Source organism: Pseudopodoces humilis, chromosome 28 (assembly GCF_049639895.1).
Source record: "Pseudopodoces humilis isolate 2021_Gansu_Grassland_sample_001 chromosome 28, ASM4963989v1, whole genome shotgun sequence".
NCBI lineage: Eukaryota > Metazoa > Chordata > Aves > Passeriformes > Paridae > Pseudopodoces > Pseudopodoces humilis.
Genome location: NC_142227.1, coordinates 4,143,387 through 4,156,297, shown reverse-complemented (window position 1 = coordinate 4,156,297; position 12,911 = coordinate 4,143,387). Strand labels below are relative to the sequence as shown.

Sequence of the window (12,911 nt, the reverse complement as noted above, 5' to 3'; positions counted from 1 at the left end):
ATTATCCCTATAGTTATCCATTTCAAAATCTCACCATTTGTAGTCCAGACTGAAGAGCTGAAAATCTCATCATGCTGCAGCCCAGCTGTTGTAAGAGACAACATATTGCTTTGAACTCACTGAATCCCAGAGCGTGCACATACCCAAGTAAGAGCTTCCTACAAGTTCATAGAGCCCTACAAAATTGTCCAAGGAGTGTTTTTTCCTAACTCCAAAGGGCACCAAAGCCAGTATAATTTAACCATTTCTTGTCACACACTGAGAACAAGCTCAGAGTGGGTCACAATTCTCCCTATGTCACAAAATTATTTCAGAAAGAACATTCAATTATTCTTAAAGAACTGATGCCACAAAGACCTGGACCTTCACCAGGAGAACCCTCAGAGGTTTGACAGCTGATGGAACACCTTCTGTCCTATGCACAAAGGAATAAAGCAGATTTACTAAAAGCAGCACAACATATTGGAAAGGCTCCATAAGAATACTGCTCACCAGGTCCCACTCTGGCAGAACACATTAGGCTCATAAATTCCATACAAATTTGTTGTTACCACTTCATGGTATTTTTCAGGGCACCACACAGCAGCCCTGCCTTCCTCTGCCCATCAAACCAATACCATTAATTTTACAGATACTGAAATAAATTGGGTTCAATGATCCTGATGGGTCCTTTCGCTATATTCTGTCATTCTGTGAGAAACAAAGTTTCCCAGGTATGTTCACTACCAAACAACCCCTTGTCCTGTGCACAAAGAGCTTCGCTTCAGAGATTTTGGAAGTTGTATTTTGTGTTTCAGTTCAATAGCACCAGCAAGGAAGATCAGTTTCCCTTGCAAAGTTCTTAGTTTAGTTAGATGTTTACAACTTTTCCAGATGCTTTTGATAGCTGATACTGACTCCACGGCGACACCCCCCCGCCCCCGGAACACACCAGCAAAGCCCAGCTGTTAAACCAACGTTAAGAAAGCTTCTCAGGCTTCCCAACCTACTTGAAGATGAACATAAATGACATTGGGGCCCGTTACTTCTCAATTACCATGTGACACTTCACTGTGGAGTCTCATATAACACGTTCTTGATGACCAATTATTTCACCTATACTAATTTCCTGATCACGTGCTTCTCACACAAGAGTGGATAACAGGCCAACACAGAGAACTGATTGCTGCCTAGAAAAGCTCTGAGAGGACATTTTAGTCAGGAGATGCTAGGCATGAATGATCTGAAAGCTGAATTAGGATCTTAGTTCTCCTGTACAACAGCTTCAGGGTGAAGAATACATAGTTGACTACAGCACATGACTGTAGGCCTGGAGAGGAAGGAATCCCTATATGATTATTCCTCTACAATAATCATGTAAAGATTTGTGTGTAAAAATATGTATGTGTATATATCCATACGTATATCACGGATCTCAACACCACAACAACACACTGAACGGAAAGGTGAGCACCAAGAACGACCCTCCCTTACTAACTCTCGTGCTCTCAGCCAGCCTGTCCCTCCTGCCCCACACCCCAGCCTCACCTTCCTCGTTCTGACTCCCGCTTCCCCCCTCCCAAACCAACATTCCCTTCCCAGACACGGCCCCAGCGGACAGCGGTGACATCCCCGGGCCGGAGCGCGGGGAAGGGTCCCCTCACCTCATCCTCCTTGTGATTGCGGATGCCGCGCACCAGGTCCTGCAGGTTCTTATCAAACATACGGTCGATGCTGCCCTTCACCATCTTCAGCGCCATGGCGGCGGCGGCGGCGGGGCCTGCGCCGGGCTGAGGGGCCGGGCCCGGCCGGGGGGGCCGCCGCGGTGCTGTTGCCGCTCGAGCCGGGTGAGAGCAGCGGTGCCGGGGCGCTCACATGCCGAGGGGTGCGGAAGGACACGGGCGGAGCTGCCCTGGCGGACGGGCGGGCACGGGCGACCCCGGCCGCGGGCACAGCTCCGGGCGGCGCTGGAGATCCGGCACCGACAAAATGGCGGCCGGTCAGCTGAGGGCTCGGCCACGCCCCCGGAATAGCCACGCCCCGACCGACCGGCCACGCCCCTGGGCCAACACCGTCCGCTCTGCTGCTCTCCAGCCCCGCCCACCCCATCCGGGCCGCGCCTCCGTCTGGCCGCGCCCCCGGAACGGCCCGGGCTCTCCCGCCCGCCTCACCGCTCTCCAGGCACGCTCCTATAACTTTGGACGCGCCCCCGAACTGTCTGGACACTCCCTCTGTCCCCGCCCCTGCCACGTCTGCCCGCCTCCCTGCTCTGCAGACGCGCCCCCTCCCACATTGGCCACGCCCCTGCAATGATGCCGCTCTCTGACCACGCCCACCCCACCCAGACCACGCCCCTCAAGTAGTCTGGCCCCCTCGAGCCCGCCCACCCCACCCTTCACCGAAGCCACGCCCACTCATTCCTAGAGCTCCGCCCACTCGGCCCCTCAGGAGGACGCGGGGTCGGGAGGGGGATCCTGCCCCTCTCCTGCCGTGGGATGGAAGCAACAAACACCTGCAAACGCACGAGAGCAAACACCGAGTATTTAATGAGCTGCTGGACCTGAACTAGGGGGCAAGAGGCCGGTGGTTGTGTTAGGAGGAACATCGGTGGTGGGACGCAGGAGCTGGTCCTGACCCTTCCTCAGCTCTGGTGGGGCTCAGCTGAAGTGCTGTGTCCAGCTCTGGGCTCCTCGGGATCAGCGAGACGTGGAGGTCCCGGAGTGGGGCCCGTGGGGGCTGTGGAGATGATGAAGGGACTGGAGCATCTCTCGTACGAGAAATGGCTGGCAGCTGGGGCTGTTCAGCCTCCAAAGGAGACCCAGGTGAGAGGGGCCCTCAGCCCTGTGTGTGTATCTGCAGGGAGGGCTCAGAGCAGGGCCCAGGCTCTGCTCCGTGGGGCCCAGCAATGGCACCACAGGAACGGGCAGGAACCGATGCCCAGGAACATCCACCTGGATATGAGGCAGAACTTCTTCGCTGTGCAGGTGACCAAGCACTGAACTGGTCAGGGAAAGTGTGGGGTCTCCCTCGCTGGGGGTATTCCAGAACCATCTGGACACAATCTTGTGCCCTGTGCTCTGGGATGGCCCAGCCGGAGCAGGAAGGTGGGAGCTGATGTCCCAGTGTGGTCCCTTAAACTTGAACTATTCTGGGGTTCATCCCGTCCCGCGACAGCCGCGTCACAGCTGCCACTGCTGTCGCTGTCCCATCCCTGGCCACGCCCACCCCTGGCCACGCCCACCCGGTGCTCCCGCGGGTCCCACGTGGCAGAGCCGGCGCGCGGCGGGGACACGCGTGGGGACACGGGTCCTTCCGTGGGAATAGGGGTCCCTCCATGGGGATGGGGCTCCCTCCGTGAGGCTGGGGGTCCTCCCGCGAGGACGGGATCCCTCCATGGAGACGGGGGGCCATCCTTGGGGATGAGGGTCCCTCAGTGGGGATGGGGGTTGTCTTAAGGCTGAGGATCTTTCCATGGGAATGGGGGTCCCTCCGTGGGCCTCCGGGTCCTTTCTGAGGCTGAGAATTCCTGCATGGGGCCAGGGGTCGCTCCATGGGGCCTGGGAACTCTCCATAGGGATGGAGCACCTCCATGGGTCTGCAGGTCCTTTCGGGGGCTGAGAGTCCCGCCGTGGGGTCAGGGGTCCCTCCATAGGGATGGGGATCTCTCCATGGGGATGAAGGTTTTCTGTGGGGCCAAGGGTCCTTCCATAGGGATGGGGATCCCTCCATGGGTCTGCAGATCCCTCCACAGGGTGGGGCTGGCAGAGCTCCACCTTTCACCTCTGCCCGCGGGTGTCAGCAGTGGCTGCAGAGCCAACAGAGTCAAATTTTGTGCCATGTCTTTATTGGAGATGCAGCTCCACAGTCTGCCACATCTTAGCATCTTAGCACCCACTAAACACCGTCACCCACAGCCCCAGGTCAGAGGGGGAGAGCTGTGACAGGTGACATGAAGGGTGATGGTCAGGCAGACATGGAGCCTTGTGGGTGTTCCCACACATGGGCACAGAGTGAGCAGTGGTTTAGTGTCCCTGTGACCACAGCTTGTCCTCCACCCACGTGCTCACCACCCCTAGACGAGCCCCTACCTGTGGGTGACGTGTCCCCACTGCAGGTGGGTGGTGACAGGCAACAAGAGAGGGAAAACAAAACGTACAGGAGCTGCTTTCCCACCCCACCTTCACCTCCAGAGCAGGATTTCAGCATCAGGGAAAGGAGGGAAATAAAGAGAAAGGAGCTTGCAAACAAAAATGAGACATGACCTTGCCAAGATCCACCTGGGATTCTGAGCCACTGCACAACAGGGGAAGGAAAAGGATTTCTCTTGCTCCCAGTGTTTTTTCCCTTTGCTCTCTGCCTTCAGCCTGGGCTTTGCAGCCTGTTTGTGATGGCCCCGGGGCAGAGAGAGGAGCACGGGGGTTGTGTTGGTTTTATTCAGAAATAGCTGCACACATCAGTCCCCATGCAGGAGGTTTCTCTTTCTAAGGGAAAAAGTCAAAGGGAAGAGTTATGTTTGCTGGAGTCCTCATGCTATGGAGAACATCCAGCTACCAGGATGAGGCTGTGGTTGGGAAGGGCTGGCTGTGCCCACCTCTGTCTCCTCCACTGTCCCCCTGCTTCTGACTGGGCCGCTCTCTGAGGGGATCCCCAAAACCTTGGGAAAATCCTTTGTTTTAACCCAGCCCTTTGCAGTGGAGCTCAGCTGCTGTCACACTGTCACTTTGTCACACCGTCACATTGTCACACCCTCACACCCCCAGGACAAGGAAGCCCAGGCTGGGAGATGCAGCACCCCGAGGTGTGGGGAACATGTCCTACATATAGATTTGGACCCAAGACTTGATCCCTCCCAGCTCAATTTCCAAGAATTTCTCCTCCTGAGGCAGTCTGATTTAGTTCTGCCTTAAAAATTGAATTTGGGACACAATTGACTTTTTCACTCTTCTTCCTTTGAATGCTGAAGGGTTTGGAATCCCCTTATGATCACCTTTAATTGAGAGCATTGCTTTAAACCTAATTGCTGCCATCGGTTATACCTAAATCTCAAAATTCCCAGCTTTTGTCTTTCCTGGCTTTTGCAGCTCAGATTTTTTTTTATTTTTTTTTTAATAAATTACGCCACCTCCTGTTTTCCCTGTTGCACTTGCGCAGGCAGCATTCCCAGGGAAGAAATTTTCCCACTCCAGCTGCATCTTCACCTGCTGACAGTGAGTATCCCTAAGGAATGTTGTGCCTTGGGAGAGCTCTGTGATGAGCTGCTGAGTCCCAATGTCAGTGGGAAAACACAATCCTGCCCATCACATCCCCATCACAATTTTCCATCACATGGAGCTGGGTCTGAGCTGCTTTTTGGTTTTCCCCCATGGCAGTGCTTCCAAGAGCTTTCTCCCCATTCCTGGCACTGAGAGCACTCGGTGGGTTTTACATCTCAACGAGGTTTAAAGAAGCTGTACTTGGTTATGTTAATTGTGATTTTTGTGTAAATTAATCTGAAGGAAAGAAACATGAAATCGGGGCTGTTCAGCCTCCAAGGGTCCATCCAGGGATCCCATGACAGGATGCCCATTTTGGAATGCTCATTTTGGGGTGTCCCATGACTGGGTACCTATATTGGGGTGCCTGTGTTGGAGTGTCCTCACCAGGAATCCCATGTCAGGATGCCCTTTTTGGGGTGTCCTATCTTTGGGTGTCCTTTATGGGACACTTAGGATGGGATGACTGTGCTAGGGTACCCTGAGCTCAGGTGACAATACCCATTTTGAGGTACCCATATTGGAGTGACAGTCCCCATGCTGAGGTGTCTGTGACAGGATGTTTGTTTTGGGACACACATTTTGGGGTGCTTACATTGGGGTGCCCCGTGCCTGGGTGCCCATATTGGGGTACCTGTGTTGGAGTGTCTTTGCTGGGATGCCCATGTCAGAATGCTGTTTTTGGGGTGTCCCATGTTGGGTTGTCCTTGATGTTCAGGACGGGGTGACTGTGCCAGGGTGTCCTGCCCCCCCAGTGACAATAGTGGAGTGCCCATATTGCAGTCCCCGTGCCGACGTGTCCGTGACAAGATGCCCATTTTGGGGTGCATCATGCTGGGGTACCCCATGCCCCAGTGTCCATATTGGGGTGCTTGTGTTGGAATGTCTTTACAAGGACGCCCGTACTGGTGCGCCCTTATTGGGGTGCCCCATGCCGGGGTGCCCATTCTGGGATGCCCCTATTGGGGTGCCCCATGCCGGGGTGCCCGTTCTGGGATGCCGGTGCCGCGGTGTCCGCGTTGCCCCGGCACAGACCGGGGTGTCTGCCTGTCCCCGCTGGTCCCCGCGAGGTGGCGCCGGCGGCCCGGGAGAACCGGGGGGACACGGCGGGACCTGCCGGGCCGGGGGACATGCGTGGGGACCCGTGCCGGGGGCAGGGAGCGCCCCGCCTTTGGGTAGAGGGCGATGGATGCCCCGTGGTTGGGTGATGGGTTCCCCATGGCGCACCCAGTTTGGGTGACGGGGGCCCCGTGTGCGGTGCTGGGCTGATGCGTCGGTGGTGCCTAGTTGGGGGTGATGGGTGCTCAGGTTTGGGTTATGGGTGAGCCAAATATGGTCCCACCCCCACATTTTAGGGCGTGGGTGCCGGGTGAGCTGTGGGGTGGGTGCGGGGACAGCCGGTGTCCCCGCGGGCCAGGCACGGGGCGGGACACGTGGCGAGCCGGCGCTGCAGGGACAAGGGACCCATTGAGGAGGCTGCGTGTGCCGCGGCTGCCTTCGAGCGCTCCGGGTCCCGGGAGGGTGACTCGGCTCTGGCACCGCTGCACGTGCAGCTGGCACGGTCCCCTCGCCCCCACGCAGCCAGAGCCTTTGTCCCCGCACATTCCCTGCTGAAACAGGGGCGCGAGGTTGGATGCAGCGGGGATGGAGCTGTCCTGGAATGGAGATGGAGCCTGAGCGTTAAACACTCTCCTCGTGCTCACAAATTCCACATCTGATAAAATGCTTGGAATGGGTCCCAAACGATGCCACGCTGGAACGGGCCGGCCTGGCAAGGTGGAGGCTGGGAAGAGCCCGGAGCCAGGGGAAAGCTGGGTACTGCACTCCCTCTGCCTGGGAAATGGAGCCAGGATGCCCCTACCCCCAAACAAGGGGACAAAAAAGGGCGAGAGAGGTGGGAGGCAGCAGCGAGGACACTCCAGCCCACCCAGGGACCTGGTTTGGTCTCTCTGTCCCCTGTGCCAGGGGCCAGGGCAGGGCAGAGGCTCCTTGGACTGTACCAGGGGCTTTCCAGGAGCTCTCCGGCAGTGTGGGGTTAAACACAGCCAGGGTTGCAGCGTCGGGCAATTCAAGCTCCAGCAGAGCCGAAAAGGACCAAAGTGGGTTTGTTTTCCCCTGGCAAAGCAGAGCTCTGATGGGAACTTCCAGGGGCTGGGTGGGAGGGAGCCACTGTGTTCCAGTGAAAACATTCCTGGTAACTTCCCTGGGGTTCAGGGCTGCTCCAGGGGACTGAGCAGGTGACTCCTCTGCCATCAGCTGTGCCTGGCACAGGCGGTGTCCCTGGATTTGTCCATCTCGTTCCTTGCTGAATCCGGGGCTCTGGCTCCTCATGTACATTGCTCCCGTCACTGTGTGAGGGAGGCTCTGGCAGTGGCAGCCGCATCTCCCTAGGAACAAAAGCCACCAAACTGGGCTCAAACAGACCAGTTCCAGGATGGAAACAGGGATGGTGAACACCACAAGTGGCTTTATCCTGCATGGACCTCCACTGGCACCGGCACAGCTTTGGTGGCTCACCCACCCCAGCTCCTCAATATCCACAGGACTCCCAGTGCAAAGGAAACCGTTGCATCACTTTGTTGTTGTGGCAACTGCAGCCTGAGCATCCCTGGAGAGATTTGGCCCAGAGAGTTGCAGGACAGATGGAAAGGACAGATGTTACTCCGTCATGTGGAAGGGAACTCCTTGGTGCCATGCAGGATTGACCCCAAGAAATTAAAGTGGGGCTTGGAAAATTGCACTTGTGGCGTTTTGCAGGAGGGAAAGAGAAATTGTGCACAGCCATCAGAGCAGGGTGTTGGAGTAGGGAGCTGTCTCCATCCCTGGGGCTATGGACCACCAGCATCCTGCCCTTCCACTACCAGGGCTCCGGTTGGGATATTTAATCTGATGGGAACAAACTTGCCTGCATTAACCTGCCTCGTGATCCAGCTTGTTATTGTCAGCTAAATTGGGTCAATACTGAAGATGAGCTGTTGCTGGAAGGCAGGTTCACATCAGAGCAGCTGATGTGCACCTCAAGCCCCTGTGCCAAGCACTGGCCCTGCCCAAGGGTCAATGAACACGATAGAAGCCAACCCCACAGCCCAAGGGGAGTAACCCCAGTGTGGGATGAGCCCCAGAGGTGCCTTTGCCCGTGGTTTATGCACAATGCAGAGCACTGTTTGTGCAAAGTGTCTTTGGTGCATTAATGTCCTCCCTGTTTCCCCCCTTGCCTGCAGAGTCAGGACCCCAATTCTTAGGGATCCCTGGCTGGGCTGTGTGGGAGCAGAGGTGGGATGTGGGAGCAGCAGGGCAGGAGGGGCTGTGCCAGCTGCCTGTAGGCATCAGCTGCCCACTGTACACTCTTGCCAGGGAAAAATCTCTTTTCCAGTCCTATAGGAGTGGAGTTGTGTGCATGGAGCTGTGCAGAGCTTCTCCATTCCTCCTTATCCAAACTGGTTCGTCTGGTGGTGGCAAAAATAATTCAACCCTGAATTGTGCCAGCCTGGAGCCAGGAACTGCAGCTGGGGGATGCAGCAGGACCAGCACACCTGGGGAGGAGATGGGAACCTCTCCCCCCACAAACCTCCACACCAGAAAAATCCAACTGCTGCCGATTTGGAACTGGATTCTTGATTCTCTGGATGGGCAAATGCTGCAGGACACTGCCTGGTGTCCCTGGGAAATCATCGGCCTCTGGAGCACTGCAGCACCTGGTGTGTCCTGATGCAGTGCAGAGAGGAGCTGCAGGAGGGCACAGGGTGAGTGGGCAGAGAATCAGGGAATGGTTTGGGAGGAACCTTAGTGCCCATCTAGTTCCACCCCCTGCCGTGGCAGGGACACCTTCCACCATCCCAGGCTGCTCCAAGCCCCGTCCAGCCTGGCCTTGGGCACTGCCAGGGATCCAGGGGCAGCCACAGCTGCTCTGGGCACCCTGTGCCAGGGCCTGCCCACCCTCCCAGCCAACAATTCCTGCCCAAAATCCCATCTAACCCTGCCCTCTGGCACTCAGAAGCCATTCCCCCATCCTGTCACAACATGCTCTGGTCAGAAGTCCCTCCTGAGATTTTTATATACCCCCCAAGACACCCAAAAAAAGCAAAACTCCAGAGCTGTCCAAGGGGACAGAGTGGCTCCCAGCTCTCAGGGATTCTCACATTTCTCAGGGGCAGTTCAGCTCACTGAACCAGCAGAAAACAGGGCATTGCCCTTCCTTGCTTCCCTCTCTTCCAGATGTAAAACTCAGAGAAATCAATGAAAAGATGTCCTGATTCAGGCAGGTGCTTCAAAAATGACCCACTACCTGCCAGGAGACATCAGCTCCAGCACTGAACCCTGGCATGGTGGCCAGATGGTTGGGATTCAACTGGGAAATCCTGGAAGCTTCCATTACTCTTTATTAGCAGCTCAGGAGCCTGCTTGGGCCACACAAGGACTTGGACGACAAACTGCTTAAAGACCAACCTAACGAACTCAAAGAGAATTCTTTAAATGGAGCCTGCTGTGCCTTGGAGAACTCCTGCCATGTCTATTTATTTAAATTTAATGGAATTTTTGTGGTAAGCTAATTAAAAATGAATTGATTATTTAAGAGGCAGTCAGAGCAGTTTAAGCACTGCTGACTTGATGATTTTAGTGTTTTCCTTAGAAAAGCATTCCAAGCTATGGAGCTTTCTGCATGTACAGACATTTAAGGGAGAGGAAAAAAGATACAAAGAGGGGAGTGGATAAGTTTGGAGCTGGCCTTTGAGAGGTTTCTGGATAAGGGAGCAGCCATGGGGACAGGAGCAGGGGCACATCCCAGCCCCCATCACAGAGCTGTGCAGCTACCCCCAATAAACTGCTCCTGTCTCTGCTGAAGGCAGAGACCTGTCAGGAAATACAGGTGTTAAATAATGTACAAAATCCCTCTGCAGGCAATATCCTGCTCTGGCACTCACTGCCTCTGGATGCATTTCAGGCACAGTGCATTGCCTGCCTTCCTATGGAGCACAGGGCCACAGGTAGTGACCCCAACCACGACACCAGTTTTCAGCCCAAACACTGGATGTCTCCATGCCACATCTCCATCCCAAAGGATCTGTAGAGGTTCACTGAATGCAGGAGGCTTTGCCTGGCCCTGGAGACACATCCCAGAGAGGAGCTGAGTGAATGTGATGGCACCAACACAGGGGCACCAAAGCTGAGCTCCATGGCCCCCAACCTTCCCAGCATGGTTAAGCCACAACCTCTCCAGCAGGATAAAAGAATGATGAGATTAATAAACTGGGGACAACAGCCAGGAGAGCCAGATGGCAAAAGCATCCTGCCCTGAGTGGTGTTTACTTGTCTTTGACTGAGAAAGTCAGGAACTGCAGGGAGAAAAGTTCCCAGGCCACACTGGTATCACAGGGCAGCAGTTCCCAGCACAACTTCCACCCCCAGTTTGATGGGGAAGGACTGGTTTTCATTCCAGGTGCCATCTGGCTCTGCTGGACCGGGCTGCAGGTCAGAGCCTGGGCTCACCCATGCCCAGCTGGGTTATGGGCACCTCCTCAGGATGCTCCTGTCCCACAGGGATGCTCATGCCCAGCAGACACTGGTTCTCAGCTGTTCTTCCAGCCCCCAGATGGAGCAGGGCACCTGGCCCAGTGTCACTGTTCCCTGGCCCTCTCTGGCAGTGTGGTGTGAACAGATGCGATGGGGAGGGTGTGGGTGCTGTGGTGATGCTGGGTGCTCTTCCCTCGGAGTGCAGGGCAGGGTGCCAGGGTCCCCAGATGTCCCCAAAACCCAGGGCAGGGCACACAGATACCCTCAGGTCCCAGAACAGGGTGGCAGGGCAGGATCACAGGGCACTCAGATAATCCCATGCCTCAGGCCCGGGTGGGAGAGCCCCCAGGTGTCCCTGCACCCCAGGGCATGCGCATGTCCCCAGAAGAGGGAAATTATCACCCAAAAGACTGTGAAGGAGGAAGCTCTGGCCTGATTTTATCGCCCAGCTGGGCACCTATAGACATGCAAACGGTGTCACCCTGCTCTGCTGGCACCTATAGACATGCAAAATGCTGTCACTGAACCCATCACCGGGCACTATAGAAATGCAGGACCGTGTCACCGCTCCCAGCCCCCAACCAGGGCACTTCCCGGTTCTGTTGCTGCCCGGCTGGGGTGCACTCAGTCCTACTCTCAGGTTACGTCGTGTTGTAAAGCTGTAGCTGCCGCCACGGCAGCTCCCGATGCTGCTCTAGGCACCCAGTGCTTGATGTCCGATGGACCCTGTCCCCCATATCCCTCCATCCCCGTGTCCTTCTGTCCCGTTGTCCCCTTGTCCCCACTGGACACTGGTGCTCCCCCATGCCAGTAAAGCTTCTCCTCAGAGCTGTGTGGAGCCCCTTGCACAGCCTGGCACACTCAGCCGTGCGTGTCCCCACGTGCCACACACCCCCCAAGGCTGTGACTGGGACCGTGTGGCACCGGGCAAAGCTCCACGTCACTTGTGTGCAGACTTTGCACCAGCAGCCACGTGGGCTTGATCCAGTGACCCATGGGCAAATCCTGGCCTCACACGAGTGTGCCAACCCTGTGCCATCATGTGTGTGCCAGCCCTGTGCCATCATGTGTGTGCCAGCCCTGTGCCATCATGTGTGTGTGCCAGCCCTGTGCCATCATGAGTGTGCCAGCCCTGTGCCATCATGTGTGTGTGCCAGCCCTGTGCCAACATGTGTGCCAGCCCTGTGCCATCATGTGTGTGCCAGCCCTGTGCCATCATGTGTGCCAGCCTTGCACAATCACACGAGTGACCCAGCCCTGCAAGATCACATGAATGTCCCATGCCAGCCTGGTGAAGTCACAGAGAGGGTCCCACCCTTGCCCTGTGCCACATGTGTGTGGCACCACCAGGTGCCATATGTCACCCTTGCTGTGCCATGACCAGGCATCCCCCTTGAGTGCTTTGTGCCAGCCCCGTGCTGTCACATGGAGGGTCCCAGCCTTGTGCTGTCCCACGGGCGCTCCACCCTTACACAGACCCTGAGCACCACGGCCACCCTCGCCCCTGCTCTTGTGTGACAATGTGGCCCATCCTGCTCCCATGTGCCACCTTTGGCCTTGTCACCTATGTCACACTACAGCCTGTCCTGCTCCCATGTGCCACCCTCTCCCCATCACACATGTGACAATGTGGCCCATCCCAGTCCTGTGCCCATGTGCCACCCCGGCCCTGTCACACGCGTGTGACACCGCAGCCTGTCCTGCCCTCGCGTGCCGGGTGCCACCCCCGTGTCACACCGCCCCGTCCCCGCGCGCCGCTCGCTCCCCGGCCCCCTCCGCGCGCGACCCCCGCCCGCATCCCGCGCGCAGAGGGTGGGGGAGGGGGGCCGCGGGAGCGCGCGCGGTGCGGGGGCAGCTGAGGACAGGGGGGGAGGGAGGGAAGGGAAGGGAAGGGGGGAGGGACCGCGGGGCCGCGCCCGCCCCTCTCCCCGCCCGCCCCCTCCCCGCGTCTGTCGCGTCGCTCGGGCCCGGCCCGGCCCGGCCCCGGCGCCTCATTGTGCTTCGCCTCACGCCGGCCCAAGATGGCGGCGGCGCCCGAGAGCCCCGCGAGCCGCCAACGACAATAGAGGGAGGGACGGGACCCGCCGCCCCCCCGGCACCGGCCGCCCCTCCCCCCCGCTCCCGCCGCCCCCCGCCCGCCGCACCGCCCCACGCCCCCGGCCCGGCCCG

General features: G+C 57.4%; 1 protein-coding gene and 1 long non-coding RNA gene across 2 annotated transcripts in view; one reads left to right on the top strand and one right to left on the bottom strand.

Annotated features, from left to right (window-relative positions):
* Window positions 1-1,964, bottom strand: part of AP3D1 (adaptor related protein complex 3 subunit delta 1) — a 43,333-nt gene extending 41,369 nt beyond the window's left edge. The window contains exon 1 of the mRNA XM_005531331.3: window positions 1,644-1,964. Within this exon, the coding sequence (XP_005531388.2) occupies window positions 1,644-1,739 (96 nt within the window). The 5' untranslated portion in view covers window positions 1,740-1,964. The remainder of the gene's footprint in view (window positions 1-1,643) is intronic.
* A 522-nt stretch (window positions 1,965-2,486) lies between these two features.
* On the top strand, window positions 2,487-9,660 carry LOC148182514 (uncharacterized). Its single transcript, XR_015774634.1, has 3 exons — window positions 2,487-2,801; window positions 8,605-8,974; window positions 9,447-9,660. It is a non-coding gene; the product is annotated as an uncharacterized LOC148182514 (long non-coding RNA).
* Window positions 9,661-12,911: the final 3,251 nt, after the last annotated feature.